The following is a 21,679-nucleotide window of genomic DNA, read 5'->3' as shown; positions in this document are numbered from 1 at the left end:
GAGAGCTGTAGCTGTGCTGTTGAGTGTGTTAGGGATTGCTGTGAAAAGCAAGCCCTTTCCTTTCATTTTCTTACACACTGATAACTTGACACTATTTGTGCTGTGACTCCCAGACCTTTCTGGATACTGGGACCATTTTCTTAGAAAAGACAAAAAAACAAAAAAGATGATTCACTTTCCTCAAATACAATTTCAGAACATAGTGCTATGTAAGTTTTGGACGCAAGAATTATTTAAGCTTACCCTGTATTACAGGAAAAGTAATTGGCCTGCGAACAGAGCAATTGCCTGTTCATAGGGAGGGTATTAGATTGATGGTGAGAATTTGCACTTGATTAGATAAATGTATAAAACATAATCTGTTGGTGCCATAGAAGTATTTTCTTTGGAATTCTGTAAATATGAATGTTTTCTTAAGCTAAAATTAGTATTTCTCACTTATTCTTTTCATGTAACTCACTTTTGAGAGGAATTCCATTTTTATGTAACATTGTCACTTAATCACTGATACAAGCACCATTTTTAATTTTAAGACATTTTAACCATTTCTTTTGTGTTTTAAAAAAATAATTTCTTAAAATACTTATCACACTACTCTTTAAGCAGTGTGATTTATTTTTTAAAACGTATTTGAACTACAGATTGTTTCCTAATAGTTTGAGGTACATTACATTACATACAACAGTTTGCTATAATCCAGCCTCAATTTGGTCATGTAACAGACTACAAATTGGAAAGATTTTTCCCATTTTAGTGGACAATTCCAGTCTATAGCCTAAGACAATCATCGTTTTAGATGTAATATTGTTTATGGAGATACTGATAATTTCAGGTTTCAGACTTTTCCCATCAACTTATGGAATGAAAATTAATGAGCTGAGTTAACTACGTACGGGTAGCCTTCTTACAGGTCTGCAATGAAAGGTATTTAAGTTTGTCTCACTAATCCATTTTCTCACCTGAAACTTATAAATGTCCACTTGCCCTTGACTCAAATTGAGATCTGTAAACCTAATTTGAACCATAAATTTTCTCAAACATCAAATCAATATGACTAAATCACTATATAATGTGAACTGATATAATCCCCAAGTAAATATTCCCAAACCATATCCCATTGCATTTTGTTCCAAATCTTATACTCACCCTCCTTTGTATACTATTGATTTTTCTGCTAAATTTAAAGCTATTGTGATGTATTAAAATCTTCAGGAAAAATATTACGTTTGTAGCACAGAATTTTTTATTATTTTATGTCATTAAATTGCCTTTAGTAGTTTGGTAAGATAATTTAGAACTTGATTTTTGTTATGTCTTATAAGTTATCCAATTTGCCACATTCCTCTTGCCACCTAGACCATACCACTAGTTTTCCAACTTTTCTTAAAATTTGTTTTTAATAAACCTTGCTGTTTAAACTCTGAAGAAGTCCTATATTTTCCAGAATTCTTCCAGGTGTAGTAGAAAGGTCAGAGTTAGATCATGAGAAATGCAAATATGATGTCCTGACAGTTTCATGGCAGAGGTCATAAGTGAAGGATTTTGTCCAAATAGGTCATGTTCATTGTGTGGGCACCCTTATAAATAGTGCTTGCATTAATCATTCAATCAGGTGGAGTAGGTAGAGGTCATTTCTTACTTTGCTCTGAAAACTATTGTAATTCTATGCCATTATTTTCTCAGCAATAGCCAATACACGGTTGAATGTCCTTTTTCTTTATTCACAGTATCAATAAGGATTAATTTAATCAAGTAGGAATTACACAAAAAGTTCTTTGGTCTTTTTTTTTTCCTGAAAACTATAGTGAACCTGTTGTCTGCATTATGAGTATTAGGCAGAAATGCACTTGTTGAAATATAGCAGAAATTACATTTGGAAGATATAATTACTTGATTTTCTAGTGGTATGAAATACTTTTAAAAAATTGTGCTTGTCTGTAACTGAAATGTTTTAGAACTGTAACACTATAGGGACTATAGAGTTATATTAGCTCTCCTTGAGAGATTGAAGCACAATAATGTTCATGTAACAATCCTTATCCAAGTGCTGCTAATCTGTCGTGCAAATAATGAAGCTATTTGGTTGCCTATCTAGCTATTTCACAGATCACTTGTAATCCTTGAGACACAGCCTTGTTGCTCATTTGTATTAAAATCTGAGTGTTGTGAGTCAAAACCTTAGAACAAGATCTCAACTCAGCTCTGTTAGACAGCAAACTGTTTGGATTCATTAGTTTTTATGTGTGTTACCAGTAGAATAAACTTTGAAGGGGCTATTTACAACCAATAACTAAGGGGGAAAATTATATTGTCAATATCACTTGAACATTTGTGGTGATGTGTAAATCTTGTCTTTTAGTGTTGCGTGAGCTATACATTCTCTTAAGCAAGGATGTTGGGTGTTTTGTTGGGGCTTTTTTTTTTTCCTTTCCAGCACCTTTTTTCCAGCTTTGTTAAAGATGGTACTTCATAGATCTTAGAAGTTGGGAAATTCATGAAACTTTATTTTTTCAAGTTCATCACTTTTGGCTCCTGTGTACGTGATTTGTCATAAAAGATAGCAAGCCTTTCACTACTTCACTAAATAAATTTCAGAGTAAACACTGTGATTCTGCAGAGCAGATCCATAGGCTTTCAATATTTTTCCTGTTACACAGTGCCTATCACCTTGAGGGCACTTAAATATTAGATGGGGGTTTAAACATTGTTTTGATGTTTATTAAATAATATTACAGAGTATTTGCTTTTTGTTGTCAGTGTATTAAAGAAATTTTTGCATTGATAAATGTTCTCTAGGAATGTGACTACATTCATCAGGTGTGAACTCTTGTAAATGAATTTTGTATCTTGAACCCACGTGTATATTAAGTGTATCATCGATATAAAAATAAACATTATTTGCTTAATGTTTTGGCTACTGTTAATCACTTAGTGGCTAAACTTCTTAAAGATTAACATCTGAGATACTCGAAACTGCCTTGGAATCGTGGATTCATGCTTGTTCTAATTTACCTATTTCTCCTGAGTCCCCGTTATTTGGCTGGTTGGTGGTTTTGCCATTTCCCTGCCCTGCCCTGCCCTGCCCTGGGACGCTCGAAGGGAATGGTTGACGATCTGGTGGAATGAGCCGGTCGTAGGGTGGGTGCTACGTCTGAGGCAGGAACTTAAAAGTTCTCTCGCTGTGGATGCACTGGCTAGGCATTCGTTCATGAAGCCCTGGGCCGGACACAGGCAGGCTGTACACCATTTGTATCAGGACTTTTGATCAGGGCTGGCTTGTTTTTTTAACCTAGTCCAGCTGTTCGCAGGTGGAGGGTGATGAGCATATACCAGAGCGCATGTTATCACCGGGTAAGGTTCCGGGGCGTCCTTGCAGCTGCCACGCGTGTGCAGTGCTGATGCAAGTCGGCCACAGGTCAGAAGCCACGTACGAGAGCGCTGAGCGCGCCGAGCAAGGAGCCCGCTTCGAGTCCCGGACCCCAGGCTCCCCGGAGTCTTAAGAGGTCGCCCCCAAGGCTGCAGGGGGTCCGGGGGTCTCGGCCGTGGTGGTACGGTCAGGCCAGCAGCTGCAGTAGCCGCGGCGGCGGCGGCGGCGAGCAGACCCGACTGGGGCCCGCTCCCGCCCAACTGCCGCCTGGAGCCCAGGGGGCGCACTTCAGGACGCATGCGCGCGGAGTCCGCCTACCCGCGGCCACTTCCGGCGCGCTGAAAAAAAGTGGTTCCGGGTCGCTGCTCGTCTCACCGGCCTGCGGCGGGGGCAAGTGACGCTGGCCGGCGCTGACTAGGGGTCCCGGAGGCGGGGCTCTGCCGGCAGGTGCGCGGGCCGAGGTTCCGGGACGCGAGGAGCACCCCCACCCCCACACCCCACCGCTCCCTTCTCCTGGTGGCCTCGGTCTGTCCCCAGAGCGGCCTGGGCGGACTTAGCCTAGACCCAAGGCAGGGGGCGGGCCCGAGGTGCGGAGAGGCCTGGGTGGTGGCGGAGGTGGGCCGCCCTGGCCCCGGGAATCTGAAGCCTAGGGGTCCGGGGCTCCTCCGTGCGCGACCTTGGCCAAGTCACCTCTCCCGGGGCCTCAGTGTCCATACTGTCAAGCAGGAGAGATGCCGGGTAACCCCCGTCTTTGACTGTCCAAGTAAGGGCGTGGCTAGAGGGGGCCCGCCGGGGTGGGACCCCAGCTGTACGGTGGCCGCACCTCTGATCTTTTGCTCAACTTTGGCGACCTCATTCCCCTCCCTCCGCCCCCCCAACCAGCTTAGTCCCAGGCAAGGCTCCGCGACCAGCCAGCCTTGGGGCTGGCCAGGTAAACACTGTCAGGAAAAAACTGGGAAATCCACACCAGCCCTGGGAACTCTTAATCTCATTCCACTTGTTTGGTTTTCCAAGGAGAAGTGAATCGCTGTGAGAGTCTCCGTTCTTTGTGCCTGTGAATGAAGCTCATAGATAACAAATTTCACAGGCCAGGGAGAAGGAGGGTATCCCACTGAGGGCTGTCCTAGCACACGTTTCCTTCCTCTACTTAATCCCCTTTTTCTCTTCCTCCACTCTTCTCCCCCATCCCCACTCAAGATTTTAATCTTGCCCTTGGGATATCATATCCAACCCATTTTATCTTTGTCTTTACTCAGAACAGAATGCTTTGACCTCCAACTGTTTGAAACCTAGTAGATAATCCAGGTGAGTGAATAGTTTAAAGATGCTGAAGGTAACATTTTTGAAGAATTTTAGACTTATCAGATGATCTAAAGTAGCAAGATGTCATCTGTGGACCTTAAAGTAAAACTTTGGTACTCCCCGCAAAACATGGGAAGTTCAAATTGAAACCACAATGTTAGTGTTTTGTACACCATTGAGGGGAGCAGTTCTGATTATCATGCTAAATATTGCATAGGAAATTCAAATTTTAGGTAATTGTATCAAACTCAAAAGAGCCACAAACCATTTCCAGGAAAAGTTATGAGTGTCTGATACCTATAATATAAAATATAGTTACCTGCTTCGCCTACTTTTCTCAAGATTAGGATTCCCCCCCCCCAAAAAAAAAAACAACAGTTGATTGCAAATGGAGTTATTCTGGAACATTAGAATGTTACACTTTTTCCTCTTGTTTGTTACATATGTTTTGTGCCTTCCATTTAGAAAGACAGAAGGTCAGTGGCTCTGGTTAAACATATTGAGAGCAGTTAAAAGCATTAAGTCATGATTGTTAACATGGGAGATCTTATTGAATGTATCATATGCCATGGCCAACATGGAATAATAAAACCAAAACAAGGTTAAAACCTGTGAGTCAGAACATTCTGTGTTCAATTGCCAGCCCTGCCACTTTGCCACAGTCTTTGGCAGTTTGCCTCGCCTCTTTGAGACTAGATTTCCTTGTCTGTATATGTATCTGAAACACCTTAGAGCCTTTTTAAATCTTTAGTAATTGTATCCTATTATATGTTCATTTAAGTTATGAAACTTACTTTTGAAACCTGAACCTTAACATAACAAAAGTGAAATCTTTCTGGTATTTAACAGAGTTATCTTCTCATCTGATTTATAGATACTGTGTGCCATAAGCCTTTGGCCCATATATAAGTGGGAATGCAGCTTCCTTGGATGTGTGAAACTTCTTAGGCACCTGTGTCTGAATCCAGTCACTAAGATCTACTGCCCTAGCTCCTTGGTGCAGTATAGCCACACATCAAAAAATGTTTGCAAAACTAAAGAAGAAAATTGCTGAAGAGACTGCTGTAGCCCAGAGGCCGGGAGGTACTACTCGGATCCCACGCTCTGTAAGCAAGGAATCTGTAGCCTCTATGGGAGCTGACTCTGGAGATGATTTTGTAAGTATCTTCTCTTGATTTAAATATTTGATGGAATTGTATCTTTTAAAAAACAATACTGCAGGGCTGGGAATGTGGCTTAGTGGTAGAGCGCTCACCTAACATGCGTGAAGAAGCCCAGGGTTCAATTCCCTTAGCACCACAAAAACAGAAAATGCTGGATGTGGTAGAGTGCTAGCCTTGAGCAAAAAGAAGCCAGGGACAGTGCTCAAGCCCTGAGTCCAAGGCCCAGGACTGGCAAAAAAAACAAGAACAATACTGCAGGGCCGGGTGTTTGGTGGCTCGTGCCTGTAATCCTAGCTACTCGGGAGGCTGAGATTTAAAAATCACAGTTCGAAGTTAAGGAGGGGCAGGAAAGTCTGTGAGACTCTTAACTCCAGTTAACCACTAGAAAACTGGAAGTGGCATTGTGGCTCAATGTAGTCAAGTGCTAGGCTTGAGCAAAAAAAATCTCAGGGAAAGCCAGGTGCCAGTGGCTCAAGCCTGTAATCCAAGCTACGCAGGAGGCTAAGATCTGAGGATCGAGGTTCAAAGCCAGTCTGGGCAGAAAACTCCATGGTACTCTTACCTTCAATAAACTGCGATTCTCAGATCTCAGCCTCCTGAGTATCTAGGATTACAGGCATGAACCTGGCTGGACTTACTTTTTTTTTTTTTTTAACTCAACATGTTTCTAAAATGCATCTGTGTTGCCTAAATGTGGATCATTTACTTAATTTTATTGCTTTATAAGATTCTAGCATTTGAAAGGCTACCATTTATTTCTGTGTTCTTCCAGTGATAGATATTTGAGTTGTTTCCATGGTCAGATGCATCTTCTCTCTTCTTTCTTGCTGCCTGAATTCTGGATCAGATTACATCGCAGGAACTATTAGGTTATTGGGGTAGAGCAGTATTACAAGATCTAGAATTTCTGTATCTGTGTGTGGGTATTTTCTCACTGAACTAAAGAATATCGTCTTGACATTAAATTCTGTAGCAGAAGCCTCCTTTTTCCCTCCATGCTGACATTGTAAACTCGATCTAGAATATATTCCAGACCTCCATCCCCTCCTAGAGAGTGACCCCCCAAGTCTAAGTTCCTACCAAGGGAAGGCCTCACAAGACCTTTCTAAGGATAGCAGTCTTGGGCCTGCTCTGTTAATTATTTTGTCATAGTATATAAAGCATTTAGCATAGTACCTGGCTCTTCAGGTAAATCATCATTTCATGGTTTCTTATGCTGCAGCTGCTGTATTAAGAAGCACCTCTATTACACCACTGTTTGTAATACTTAGCACAGTGCTGAGACCTAACATGTTTCACTCGAGTGGTATCACTTCTGCTTAGCAAGCAGAAGGCCTGAGTTCAGACTCTAGTGCTACAAAAAATTGTGTTAGTTCTGGTTTGTTTCTGAAGATTTGACAAATACTGATTTCTTTAGCTATCATCATAACCCTATGATAGATCATATTATTACTGCAATTTTCAAATAAGGATGGCAGTGTATTGGGAAGTTGAGTAATTCCCTCAGAGAGGTTAATAAGTATTTAAAGTATATCTAGAATCATCCTGCATTTCTTGGCTCACTGCTCACTGCTCACTTCCATCTGTAACCTAGCAATGCTTACTTAAGTCTTTCTTTTTTTTTTTTTTTTTTTTTTTTTTTTTGGCCAGTCCTGGGGCTTGGACTCAGGGCCTGAGCACTGTCCCTGGCTTCTTCTTGCTCAAGGCTAGCACTCTACCACTTGAGCCACAGCGCCACTTCTGGCCATTTTCTGTATATGTGGTGCTGGGGAATCGAACCCGGGGCCTCATGTATACGAGGCAAGCACTCTTGCCACTAGGCCATATCCCCAACCCCTTACTTAAGTCTTTCTCACATCAAAAAACTATAATATTGACTCTGCTTCCTTCTTTTGTGTGTGTGTGATACTGCAATTTGTTTTATTTATTTATTTTGCTGGTCTTGGGGCTTGATCTCAAGGCCTGGGCACTGTCCCTGAGCTTCTTTTGCTCAAGGCTAGCACTCTACCACTTGAGCCACAGCGCCACTTCTGGCTTTTTCTGTTTATGTGGTGCTGAGGAATCGAACCAAGGGCTTCACGCATACTAAGCAAGCACTCTACCACTAAGCCACATTCCCAGCCCAATACTGTGATTTGAAATCAAGACACACACCACCACCACCACCACCACCATCACCCCTGCCCCGTGCTAGAAATGAGCATGATGGCTCACACCTGTAATCTAAGCTCGTAAGACTGAGATCTAAGGATCAAGATTCAAAGCCAGACAGGGCAAGAAGGATCATGAAACTCTTAACTGCTATTAGCTACCAAAAAAGAGTAAAGTAGGGGCTGGGGATATGGCCTAGTGGCAAGAGTGCTTGCCTCGTATACATGAGGCCCTGGGTTCAATTCCCCAGCACCACATATACAGAAAACAGCCAGAAGTGGCGCTGTGGCTCAAGTGGTAAAGTACTAGCCTTGAGCAAAAAGAAGCCAGGGACAGTGCTCAGGCCCTGAGTCCAAGCCCCAGGACTGGCCAAAAAAAAAGAGTAAAGTAGAGCTGTGGCTCAAGTGGTAGAGCACCAACTTTGAGCAAAAAGCTAAGGGACAGTGGCCTGGCTTTTCAAGCACAAAAAATGTTATCAAGTCTGTTATAACTACTTTAGCAAAATAAGAATTGAAGAAGGGGCTAGGGATATGGCCTAGTGGCAAGAGCGATTGCCTTGTACACATGACACCCTAGGTTCAATTCCCCAGCACCACATAGACAGAAAATGGCCAGAAGTGGCTCTGTGGCTCAAGTGGCAGAGTGCTAGCCTTGAGCAAAAAGAGGCCAGGGACAGTGCTCAGGCCCCTGAGTCCAAGCCGCAGGACTGGCAAAAAAAGAATTGAAGAAAATATAAGAAAAAAATGGAAATGAGCTTTTGGTCTTTGTTTTGTTTTTCTCGTTAGTTGCTGCTTTTTATTTTTGTACCTTTTGTCTTATATGTAAGTTTATCTGTTTAGGGGAAAATAAGGGAGAGCACAGAAATGGTGGGACAAAGAGTGAATAAATGTAGTAGTGATACTTACTAGACACTATGTTGAAAATGAACTATACAACCTGTGGGGAAGGGGGTGTGGAGAGAGAAAAACTGGGAGAAAATGAGGGAAGAAGTGATACTGTTCAAAAAGAAATGTACAGATCACCTGACTTATGTAACTGTAACCCCTGTACATCACTTTTACAATATAATGAAATGACTAAATAAAAATAAGGAAGGGGGGCTGGGGATATGGCCTAGTGGCAAGAGCGCTTGCCTCTTATACTTGAAGCCCTGGGTTCGATTCCCCAGCACCACATATACATAAATGGCCAGAAGTTGCACTGTGACTCAAGTGGCAGAGTGCTAGCCTTGAGCAAAGAGAAGCCAGGGACAGTGCTCAGGCCCTGAGTCCAAGGCCCAGGACTGGCAAAAAAAAAAAAAAAAAGTAAGGAAGGTAGGTAGGGGAAAAAAGGGAAGGAGAGAGGAAAAGGAAGATTTCTTTTTCATACTATATTCTTGGTGTTAATATGATCATAGTGCATTTGTTTCTCTCTCTCTTTTTTTTTTTTTTTTTTTGCCAATCCTGGGGCATGGACTTGGGGCCTGAGCACTGTCCCCGGCTTCTTTTTGCTCAAGGCTAGCACTCTACCACTTGAGCCACAGTGCCACTTCCAGCCTTTTCTGTTTATATGGTGCTGAGGAATCGAACCCAGGGCTTCATGCATGCAAGGCAAGCACTCTACCACTAAGCCACATTCCCAGCCCCTTTACTTTGTTGTTCTTTATTGTTCTTATATAGGTGCTATATAGAGTTCTGCTTACAATTACATAAGTCAGGTAATGAGTACCATGGTGCATTTATTTACTGCTATTTGTTCCAAGAGCTTACACACAAAATGATTGTGTTTAATGTTTCACCTCTCTTTAACATTATAGAAGAAGGTAGTTTTACTTCTACTTTTTAGAAAGAGAATATAGAGCCATTTAAGAAGCCTATCAATGGTCACAATAAATAAAAGTGAAACCAATGTGAAATAAGAATCATCACTTTCTGTCTGGTGCTATAGTCTCACACAGCTAGAAACCTATGTGATCTTTCCTGTCTATTTCAACAGGCTTCTGATGGAAGCAGCTCCAGAGAAGACCTTTCATCCCAGCTTTTGAGAAGAAATGAACAGATACGAAAATTAGAGGCCCGACTTTCTGGTATGTCTAAAGAGTCACAAATAGCAAACAGCAAGAAACTTGCCTTGCCTACTTCTCTCAACCTATCAGATACCCTTAAAGGATAACTTTATAGTTATTTTGACATATTGTTTTTATGTTAGTAAGAAAGGTGCAGTCTTACCCCCTTCATTCCCCTTTTTAAAAATCTACTCAATAGTAAATCAAAACTGAATTTGAGTTTTTTTTGGGGGGTGGGGTGTGTGTGTGTGTGTGTGTGTGTGTGTGTGTGTGTGTGTGTGTTCCTGAGGTTTTTTGGCCATGAATGTAAAAGGCATTAAAAGTATATGTTAGAGGCTGGGAATGTGGCTTAGTGGTAGAGTGCTTGCCTTGTATACATGAAGCCCTGAGTTTGATTCCTCAGTACCACATAAACAGAAAAAGCCAGAAGTGGCACTGTGGCTCAAGTGATAGAGTGTTAACCTTGAGCAAAAGGAAGCCAGGGGCAGTACTTAGGTCCTGAGTTCAAGCCCCAGGACTGGCAAAAAAAAAAAAAGTATATGTTAGTGGCCAGGCACTGGTGGCTCATGCCTGTAATTATAACTGTTCAGGAGGCAGAGATCTGAGGATTGTGGTCCGAAGCCAGCCCAGGCAGGAAAGTCCCTGTGAGACTCTTTAATTAACTACTCAAAAAACTACAAGTGTCACTGTGGCTCAAAGTGGTAGAGTGCTAGCCTTGGGCAAAATTGCTCAGAGACAGCTCCCAGGCCCTGAGTTCAAGCCCAACAGACAAAAAAAAAAAAAGTAGATGTTAACTAGGCACCCATGGCTCACATACTTATAGACCTCAGGAGGCTGAGATCTGAAGATCATGGTTCAAGGTTAGCCTATGTACAAATTCCTTAAGACTCTTACCTCTAACCAACCAGCCAAAAGTTGGAACTGGGGGTGTTACTCAAGTGGTAGAGTACTTTGAAAGAAAAAGCTAAGAGAGCTTGAGGCTCTAAGTTCAAATCCCACTACTAGCACCAAAAAAAAGTCATATAGAGAGACATTAATCATGGTGGCTCATGACAGTAATCCCAAAACTCAGGAGGACAAGTTAAGAGGATCATGAGTTTGTGGCCAGCCTGACCTACACAGTGAATTCAAAGCCACTCTTGGCTACATAACAACATCCCTCCTCAAAAAAAGAAAAAGTATTGCCTAGTGGTAAAGTGCTTGCCTCGCATACATGAAGCCATGGGTTCGATTCCTCAGCACCACATATATAGAAAAAGCCAGAAGTGGCTCTGTGGCTTAAGTAGTAGAGTGCTAGCCTTGAGCAAAAAAGCCAAGGACAGTGGTTAGGCCCTACATCCAAGCTTCAGGACTGGCAAAAGAAAAAAAAAAAAAAAGATAGATTTGGCCATTATCCATCATTAACATAGCTTACTTTCAGTTAGAGGTAGGAGGTAAGAGGCAGGTAATATCTGTAAGGAACAGCTAACAGATACTGGGGTTACCAATTAGCCTAAGAGACTGGTGCCATGTTGTCACTTGCTCTAGTTCATGTCACCTCTGAAAGTGTTGGTCCTGGGTCTTTGGGGCCACTTTTCAGTGTTATTCTAACTGTGGTTTTGTAGAAGGTGTGATTGTCATTACATCTCTGTATATGGTTCCTATTATATCCTTTGCCTGAATAACACATGTTCCTGATTGAGTTGTGGGTTTCTTCTGTTTTCTACTGGGGGTACATTTGACTTCATCCTGTGAAGTGGCCCATGGTTTCCATGTCTTTGTCCAGTGGCCTTATGCCCATTTTTATTGACATGAAACCAGTCAATCAAAATTCACCATATTATGCATTACATGCTTGTATATATGTGGCTATCAAAAGTTCTTAGTTCACGGCTACCAGTCATTTGTCCTCAGTATAACCCTGTTCCCAGTTGTTACTGTCTTGTCACTCATAACCATAAATTACATCAATAACAGAGGTGAAAAATCTATATAATGTTGGTAAGATAGTTATAAAGCAGTATGTATTTTTTCCTTGACATAGAAAGAATAATTAGCATTGACTTAAGAAAGAACAGCAAAGAGGGCTGACATTAGCCAGCTTAACACCCTAGATATTGCCCTACAGCTTAATATGAATTACAGTCATAACAGCAGTAGCTACATTTTATTGAATACTGTGTGTCAAACACTTCAGATATGAAATACTTTAATATTTCCTCTGAAATAGATACAGAAACTAATACTCAGGATTATTATTTTACTTAGAGTCCCAGCTAATGGAAACTGCTGTTTCCATTTTCATTATGTTACTCTGTTTTCTTTGACTTGCCTTTGACATATGTTCAGGTAACTCAGTTCCTATGTAGAAAAGTTGCTAGCTTATCCAAAAAAATTAAGAACCTGCCCCATAAAGGCAGTCCTGTGCTAAAATGGCAGCTCTTGCTCCAACCACTGTTGATCAGTTGGATAAGCTATAAGTAAGTAAGCTTTGAGTGAGTTATCTTCATCTGTCTTGCTGTAATTCCAAGAGGGGAAGGAAAACACTGAGACTTAAAACTAAGTGTGGAGCCTGGGGACTGGGGACTTATGCCTATAATCCTAGCTACTCAGGAGGCTGAAATTTGAGGATTGAAATTCATAGCCAAGCTGGGCAGAAAAGTCTGAGTCTCTCAAATTTGGATGAGGCTTATCACCCATTAACCATCAAAAAGTTGTGGAACTCTTAACAAAAAACAAAAACTCCCCACTAAGTATTGAGGTGATAATGTGTTTTTCATAGCAAGACATTTCTGATGACCAATGGCTTTATAAAGGTTGAACAAATCTGCCCATTTGTATTCACTGTTTATACCATGAATAGTTTGTACTATACATGTTTGCCTATGTTGTTCATTGTTATGGGAGGCTATCTGCCTAGCTTTCCTTAACAGGACTGGTTTTCAAGTTGAGGAAGTCATCATCATTTTCACTCATTATTTTGTTGAATTAACTTCCTTTCCTGATGTTTGTCCATTCCTGGTATGTGCGTCATCCTCCTCACCCAAGACTATGCTGAACAGGTCCGAAACTTACAGAAGATAAAAGAGAAGCTTGAGATTGCATTAGAAAAACACCAGGATTGTACGTATTTTTTTCCTGCTTCTTTTCAATCTTTCCAGGCTTTAGCTTTCAAATGAAACAGTAGTGTTTGTTAAGTTTGCCTGTTGTCAGAACTTGTACCTTTATGGTGTTCTTCATGAGACTGATATGTCATTTGTCTGCTATTTCTTAGTAGAAACTTGTGCTTCTGTTGCTTTGTGGGATGGGTCATCATGTGTTCCATCCTGTCTCCATCCAGCCGAACCTCTTATTGGCGGCATGTATGTTTCAATAAAATCTGATGCCTGGCTGTTGGGTCTAGACAAGGAGATGCTGGTAGTAGTAGCTGCATTACTAATGTGTAGAGTACCCAGGGCAAAGCTCCATTGCCTCTTCCCTTCTCCCCCCAACAGTAAAACATCTAAGTCAGATGTGTTCCTTTGGGTACTCTTCAAGAAAGATGCTATTAGAAATACAAAGCTATTATTTAATTGATATACACTAAACAAACATTTTTAAGGAAAATAAACTACAAACAGCTTTGTTTTTCTTTGTTTTGACTTTTAGTATTGTTTTCAGTTCTGGTAAAAAGGCAATTGCTGGCATTTAGCATCCACATTGGTGTTTTCTGGTAATCTACCTAAAAAGTTTTTGTCATTGTACCACTTAATATATTACCTTTTGGCATCTTCCTACATATATATATTTCGCTATTATTTAAAACAAATCAAGGACCCTAACAAGCAAACAAGGTTCTGGGACATTGAGATGGAACAGGATTTTCCTGGTCTCATATTCACTTAGGTGCTCTTGGCCTTTTTGTGGGTGACATTTGCAAAGTAATCACATGAGCTGTTTGTCATGCTATTTCTGAAATATTTCCATATCTCAAATAGAGCCTCTTTGTTAACAGCATCCATGCGGAAATTTCAAGAGCAGAATGAGACATTCCAAGCCAACAGAGCCAAAATGGCAGAAGGACTGGCTTTGGCATTAGCCAGGAAGGACCAGGTATTTTATATGTGGCATTGCCCAAGACTGGTAAAAGGATTTCACTTAGTGCAGTGTCATAGAAATTATGATATGCTGGGCTGGCCTAGTGGCAAGAGTGCTTGCCTCCTACACATGAAGCTCTCAGTTCGATTCCCCAGCACCACATATATGGAAAATGGCCAGAAGGGGTGCTGTGGCTCAGGTGGCAGAGTGCTAGCCTTGAGCTGGAAGAAGCCAGGGACAGGGCTCAGGCCCTGAGTCCAAGGCCCAGGACTGGCAAAAAAAAAAAAGAAATTATGATATGCATAGAAAATATCTTCAACCTAGCAGCAAAGAAATGCTGTACAAAGTTGGTGTTTTGAGGGGGTCTGTCATGGGACGTGACCTCAGGGCCTGGGCACTATCCCTAAGTCTTTTTGCTCAAGGCTAGTAATCTACCATTTTGAGCCACTGCCGGTTTTCTGATGGCTAAGTGAAGATAAGTGTCTATGGACTTTCTGCCTGGGCTGGCTTTGAACCACAATCCTCAGATCTCAGCCTCCTGAGTTGCTAGGATTACAGGCATGAGCCCCCAGTGCCCAGTTGTATGAAGTTTTTTGGGTTTGGGTTTTTTTTAACTGGTTCTAGGATTTAAACTCTGAGCACTGTCCCTGAGCTTAGCTTCTTTTGCCCAAAGCTAGCTTTCTACCACTTGAGCCACAGTGACACTTTTGGCCTTTTGAGTATTATATTGGAAATAAGAGTCTCACAGACTTTCCTGCCCAGGCTGGCTTTGAACCACTATCCTCAGATCTCACCTCCTGAGTAGCTGGGACTATGGGCGTGAGCCACTAGCACCTGGCTGTGCAAAGTTTTTTAATGTTTCTTTTGCTCTTTTCCTTTTTTTGGTGCCAGTCCTAGGGCTTGAACTCAGGGCCTAAGCACTGTCCCTGGCTTCTTTTTGCTCAAGGCTAGCATTCTATCACTTGAGACACTGTGCCACTTCTGGCATTTTCTGTTTATGTGGTGCTGAAGAATCAAACGCAAGGCTTCATGCATGCTAGGTGAGCACTCTACCATTAAGCCACATTCCCAGCCCCTGCTCTTTTCTTATAAAGTCAGATGACAGTTGTAACCACTAAATGTGTCTAGAATATGAGTCTCATTCTCTGCATCTGTGCAGTGTTGTAAAATGGGGAGGGAAATATCTTTTCTGAGCCCCTGCTTTGAGCCCACACCCCCAGATACCTGCCAGTGGAAGCAGAGAGCTTAGCATGTGCTTAGCTCTTCCAGCCCTGCCCCAACTGCCCTTCAGCCCAGCTAACTAGATCAAGGGGAACATATGAATCTCCCCCCAGAACCATCTACGGAAAGATGCTGACTGCATGGCAGCAAGAAATGGAAATAGTGATGGTACTAGATGTTAACAATAATTACAAGTATATTTAGCCTGAGACAACCAGTGGCCTTTTAAAATTAAGATATGCATCAATGTTTGTAATGATGCTCCTGATTTTAATAAGCTAGTCATATAAATTTGATCTTCTATAGATGGAATAGTTGATTTGTTTTAAATATATGTTTGTCACCAAGTGTTCATGGCCTGCAGTCCTAGGTATTCAAGAGGCAGAGATCAGGGGATTGTAGTTAGAGGCCAGCCGGGGGGTGGGGTGAGTTTGTATCTCAACCAACAAACCAGATGTAGTGGTATAATTCTGTACCACTAGCAGTTCTGTAACATTTAGCTATACCTAAAAAATAACTAAGGCAGGGCTGGGGATATGGCCTAGTGGCAAGAGTGCCTGCCTCATATACATGAGGCCCTGGGTTCGATTCCCCAGCACCACATATACAGAAAATGGCCAGAAGTGGCGCTGTGGCTCAAGTGGCAGAGTGCTAGCCTTGAGCAAAAAGAAGCCGGGGACAGTGCTCAGGCCCAGAGTCCAAGCCCCAGGACTGGCCAAAAAAAAAAAAAAAAAAAATAAGGCAAAAAAGGGATGAGGTATATGTCTCAAGTGGTAGAGTACCTGCCTACCAAGTGCAAGGCCCATCACTTAGCAAGTTCAAACTCCAGCTCGAAAACAATAAAGTCTAGAGACTGGGAATGTGACTTAGTGGTAGAGTGCTTGCTTAGCCTGCATGAAGCCCTGGGCTCAATTTCTTAGCACCACATAAGCAGAAAATGCTGGAAGCGGCTCTATGGCTCAAGTGGTAGAATGCTAGACTTGAACAAAAAAGAAGCCAGGGCAGTAGTCAGGTCCTGAATTCAAGCCCCAGGAGTAGCTAAATAAATAATGTCTCCTTTTAAAAAATAAACTGTATATTTGTCAACTAGGACATTTGCTAGCCAGGAAAAATGTCATTCACAAATCAGTAGATAAAAATAATATGAATATTTATAAAATAAGAAAATGTGCTGAGCAACAGTGGCCCATCCCTATAATCCTAACTACTCAGGAGGCTGAAATGTAAGGACTGCAATTCAAAGCCAACCTGGGCAGCAAAGTCCTTGAGGCTTTTTATCTCCAGTTAATCACCAAAAAACTTGGCTCCACTCACCAAAAGCAGCCTTGAGCAGAAAAGCTAAGGGACAACACCTAGGCCCTGAGTTCAAGCCATCCCCCGTCCCCCAAAAGAAAAATAATAAAGGAAAATCCAAGATTGTACAATCAGAATATGGATTTTTGTCCCAGTGATTATTTTACCCCTAACTTACAGCTTGTGGATAAGGGACAGAGCATCTCTTTTCCTTTGTTCTCTACTAGAAGACATAAAGCATATAGGTACATGAATACAAGAAGAAAAATAACTACTTGGTACTGCTTCAGTGCTTCCTGCTGCTTTCAGTGAATTAATTTTTAGGTATTTGCAAAGTGAACCCACCTCAGTGGTTCCAGCCACCATTCCCAAGGAACCAGAACCGCCATGGGCATGGGAGAGTGCTTGGGAATAGGCAGAGAGGCAGCTTTATTCAGCTGCTCTTCCTGGAAGTCTGCAGACTAAGCCTGTGTTAGAGCGCTTTATATGAAGTTCATTTTCTTTTCCGCTTAGGACTGGGCTTCTATAATATTAAACCAGGGTTATAGGAGTTGATTTGCGTTTTGTTTGCTTTTTGTGTTGTTTTTTTCATTGATGGCTATTGGGTATGTTTGTTTTCTGAAAGCCATATTAATACAGCTACTCTTCCCTAAAAACTGTACTTTCTTTTGTTTTGTTTTGATTTGTTTTAGGAATGGTCAGAAAAGATGGATCAACTTGAAAAGGTTAGTCAATCTCTATTTTTGTCTCAGTCTTATCTGGGGGCGGGAGGAGTTGGAAATGTTTTCTCCAGTAACCACTGTACAGTACTGATAGCAGAACCACCTACTGGAAGTAGGGCACTCTGTGATTAGAGCTGCCTTGTCAGCCCCTGGCTTGCTCTTTGTTGAAGGACATACTGGATATCTTTTGCTTGCTGCTCTTGATGCACTGTCTACCCACTTCCCTTTTTCCTTGGCTCTAAAGTCTGATCACTACCTCATCGACCAGGCTTTGTGTCCTCTGGCTTCTGATTGGGTTCAGCCAGTAGGGAGCACCAGCATGGAAGAAGCATGCATAGGATCAACATGCTTATTCCCCAACTGTGCCCACATATGCTCCCTTCATGTTCCTTGCCTTTCCTGGCTAAAAGACACAGTTTCAATTGGAGCTTTGGCTGATGGGGACCTTTATGTGGCACCAAAGAATTGAATTCAGGGCCTCACCGTTACTAGGCTAGCACTCTACCACTAAGCCACATTGCCAGCCCACATTTTCTCTCCTTAACCAGCTCTCAATTTAGATAAACCCTTTATTAATCCATTCTCAGGATACCAAATCTGAGTTACTGTCTGTTTCTGTTGGGGCCCTGACTGGTCCTGTGGTCACATTGAGAATACTTCCTGGTAAATCAAGAAGCATTTCTCAGAGCTCAGCATTGAGCTGATAAGAGAACCTTTTGGATAGACACAGATGAAATGATTATTCTAGGACCATAGCTCCAGTCTGGCCTACACAGCCAAGTTCAAAGCCAACTAGGGCTTTTAACCCAGGTGGGCCTGGTGAAGCACATCTATCATCTCAGCTATGTGGAAAACAAATAGGAGATCAGGTGCAGATCAACCTAGACTTAAATACAAGACCTTATCTAAAAATAAAAACTGAAAAGGAGCTACTGAGGAGGCTGAGATATGAGGGTGGTGGTTCGAAGCCAGCCCAGACAGGAAAATCTTTGAGATTCTTATCTGTAGTAAACAACTCAAAAAGCCAGAAAATGAGCTGTGGTTCAAGTTGTAGAGCACTAACCTTGAGCAAATAAAGGTCAGGGGACAGTGCCCAGGCCCTGAGTTCAAGCCTCAAAATTGGTGCGCACGCGCGACACACACACACGCACGCACGCACGCCAGGCATTGGTAACTAGCCTATATATATAAAATCCTTTCACTGGGCAGTGAAGTTCAAAAGACCCTATCTCAAAAATAACCAGCAAAAGATCCAAGTGATAGAGCATCAGCCTAGTAAGCAGGAAGCCCTGAATTCAAGCCCAAGCACCATCAGAAGAAAAAGAAATTAAAAATCCACCTGTGTGATACTTTAATTGCCTGAGTTGATATCTTCTTCCATATAGGAAAAAAGGTTTCTGACAGCTCAGTTGCAGGAAGTGAAGAACCAGAGTTTGAATCTTTTCCAAAAGAGGGACGAAATTGATGAACTAGAGGGGTTCCAGCAACAAGAACTAAGTAAACTAAAGCACATGGTATGCTTTTTTGTTTTAGAAGCTAAACACTGAATAATGCTGGCTATTCTTTATTTTAATTAACCATCGTTCTCTAATTGTTGAAATAAAGACCTGTCTTCAATTTTAGTCACACTTAAGTATTTTTTAAATTATGACAATGGAATATTTGTTTAACCTGTATTTCCTTTACCATTTGTTTGTTTTGAGTATTAGGTGTATAAGCCCCCTTCTAATTCCACAAAAGTGTTATGAAAGTGTTTGGCTATTTTTCAAAAGTACATTTTTTTAAATCAGGAGCCTAATGAAACTTTGTCTTTGTATCAGCTTTTAAAAAAAGAAGAATGTCTAGAGAAAGTGGAACAAGAGTTGGAAGCACGAACCAGAGAACTTAGTCACACTCGGGAGCAGTTGGTGACTTCCAATCAGATGTCATCAGACTTAAGCAACAAGCTAGAAGAATTACAGAGACACTACTCTTCGCTGGAAGAGCAGAGGTTCTTGCTTGGTCTGTGGGGCCCTTGGGCAGCAGTGTAGCTCTGTCTGTAGCCTGCTCACCTGTTTGCATTGTTCATTGCACCATTTCCTAATCTCAGCGCTGGCAGAGGTGTCCACCCATTCATATCTGCCTAAGGCTCGGGTGTGCCGTCCCATCTTACCACTGACCCTCTCTCACCTTCGCGGCCTAACCTCAGGTCCATTTCAGTCCTGCTAAGCAACTCAGTCTGGTTTTAGGTTTAAAGTTATTGCATAATCTGAGGCAGATGAAAGAGTTCATGCTTAAATCTGGGCAGGCATTTTCTGAGGGGCCTCTTCTTCAGAGAGAGCCATGGAATCTTTTCCAATGATAAACCCTTTGTGTAGCTAATAATGTTGTTTGCAGCTTACCATGTAAGGGAGAATCTACATTTTTCCTTTGAAAAGCGTTTCATAGATGAGGTATCCAAATTTGTTCTTTGCTTTCTTTCAATGAAGAGATCATGTGATAGCATCACAAGCTGGTGCAGAAAACAAGATCACAGCCCTGGAGCAAAAGGAACAAGAGCTCCAAACAGTCATTCAGCAACTTTCCATGGATTTGCAGAAGGTAAGTATACCAGACAAACAGTAGAACTAACTGCCTAGAATTCATGAACAGGTTCCTGAAATGTACATTCTTTTGCATTCTACATTGTCCTCCTTCCTGTTTTAGGCAGGCTGCTCTAAGAAGGGAGCCGCTCTCTAGTGTCCAAGGTTGTTGAGGTTTGATGTGGCGTGCTTATAGTCCCAGCTACTAGACAGGATGAGGCAAAGGGATCACATAAGCCCAGAAGTTCCCAAGGCCACCTTGGGAACATGGCAAGAACCTGTCTACTAAGAAGAAGAAAAAGACAATATTGTCTTAACAGGAATTTTCAAGGCACATTGTAGACATATTGTTTTTATTTGGTGTTATTTGGTTTTAAGATGAGATCTCACTAAATTGCCCAACTCACAAACCTTCTACCCCAGTTTCCCAAGTAGCTGACATGAACCGTGGTGCCCAAGTAAAGTATACCAGGTGCCAAAGGCCCACACCTGTAATCGGAGCTACTCAGGAGAATGAGTTCCTGAGTTCAAACCTCAGGATTAACATTTGTTCAACTCGGGTTTTGTTTGTTTTATTTCGTTTTGTGCTGGTCCGAGGGCATGAACTCAGGATCTGGGTGCTGTCCCTGAGCTAGTGCTCTACCATTTGGGCTCCACTTTCAGCTTTTGGGCATTTTATTGGAGATGAGTCTCTCAGACTTTCTTGCCACGGCTGGCTTTGAACTATGATTCTCAGATCTCAGCCTGCTGAGTAGCTCTGATTACTGGCATAAGCCCCTGGTAGCTATTCCATATGTATCTTAGGGGACTGGGAATATAGCTCAGTAATAGAGCACCTGTCTAGCATGTATGAGGCCCTTGGTTCAACTCATAGCACCACAAAGAAAAGGAAAAATCATTTATGTCACCGATATGTGGCTCATGTATGCAGAGTCCTAGCTACTCAGGAAGGTGTAACCTGCCAAGGATTAAGGTTCAAAGTCAGCCTGGGCAGAAAAATCCTTAAGACTTTCTCTCCACCCAGGTGCTGGTGGCTCACACCTATAATCCTAGCTACTCAGGAGGTTGAGATCTGAGAATCAGGGTTTAAAACCAGTCCTAGCAGGGGGCTGGGAATATGGCCTAGTGGCAAGAGCGCTTGCCTCGTATACTTGAAGCCCTTGGTTCGATTCCCCAGCACCACATATACAGAAAATGGCCAGAAGTGGCGCTGTGACTCAAGTGGCACAGTGCTAGCCTTGAGCTGGAAGAAGCCAGGGACAGTGCTCAGGCCCTGAGTCCAAGGCCCAGGACTGGCAAAAAAAAAACCAGTCCTGGCAGGAAAGCTTATCTCCAATTAACCACCAGAAAACTAGAAATGGCGCTATGGCTCAAAGTGGTACAGTGCTAGCCTTGAGCAAAAAGAGCTCATGGACAGTGACCAGGCCCTGAGTTCAAACCCCATGGCCAAAAAAAAGAGAAATATTTTATTTCCAAAATTATCAGCAAAAAAGCAGTATGCATAGTTCAAATGGTAGAGCATCAGCTGAGCAAGGAGGCACTGTGAATGTGAGGCCTGGAGTTCAAATATGAGTTTGAGGGCTGGGGATATGGCCTAGTGGCAAGAGTGCCTGCTTCATATACATGAGGCCCTGGGTTCGATTCCCCAGCACCACATATACAGAAAACGGCCAGAAGTGGCGCTGTGGCTCAAGTGGCAGAGTGCTAGCCTTGAGCGGGAAGAAGCCAGGGACAGTGCTCAGGCCCTGAGTCCAAGCCCCAGAACTGGCCGGAAAAACAAAACAAAACAAATATGAGTT

The 21,679-nt window shown here is 42.3% G+C and overlaps 1 protein-coding gene across 2 annotated transcripts in view; it reads left to right on the top strand.

Moving 5' to 3' along the window:
- The first annotated feature begins 3,822 nt into the window (after positions 1 to 3,822).
- Positions 3,823 to 21,679, top strand: part of Golga1 (golgin A1) — a 48,607-nt gene continuing 30,750 nt past the window's right edge. For both annotated transcript variants that reach the window (XM_048342532.1, XM_048342523.1), the window contains exons 1-10: positions 3,823 to 4,130; positions 4,624 to 4,672; positions 5,544 to 5,826; positions 9,958 to 10,048; positions 13,055 to 13,129; positions 14,001 to 14,098; positions 17,290 to 17,322; positions 18,705 to 18,833; positions 19,140 to 19,309; positions 19,788 to 19,899. In XM_048342532.1, the coding sequence (XP_048198489.1) occupies positions 5,692 to 5,826; positions 9,958 to 10,048; positions 13,055 to 13,129; positions 14,001 to 14,098; positions 17,290 to 17,322; positions 18,705 to 18,833; positions 19,140 to 19,309; positions 19,788 to 19,899 (843 nt within the window). In that variant the 5' untranslated portion in view covers positions 3,823 to 4,130; positions 4,624 to 4,672; positions 5,544 to 5,691. The remainder of the gene's footprint in view (positions 4,131 to 4,623; positions 4,673 to 5,543; positions 5,827 to 9,957; positions 10,049 to 13,054; positions 13,130 to 14,000; positions 14,099 to 17,289; positions 17,323 to 18,704; positions 18,834 to 19,139; positions 19,310 to 19,787; positions 19,900 to 21,679) is intronic.

The sequence above is a fragment of the Perognathus longimembris genome, chromosome 1 (assembly GCF_023159225.1).
Source record: "Perognathus longimembris pacificus isolate PPM17 chromosome 1, ASM2315922v1, whole genome shotgun sequence".
Classification (NCBI taxonomy): Eukaryota; Metazoa; Chordata; class Mammalia; order Rodentia; family Heteromyidae; genus Perognathus; species Perognathus longimembris.
This window is presented reverse-complemented; position numbering and strand designations above follow the sequence as displayed.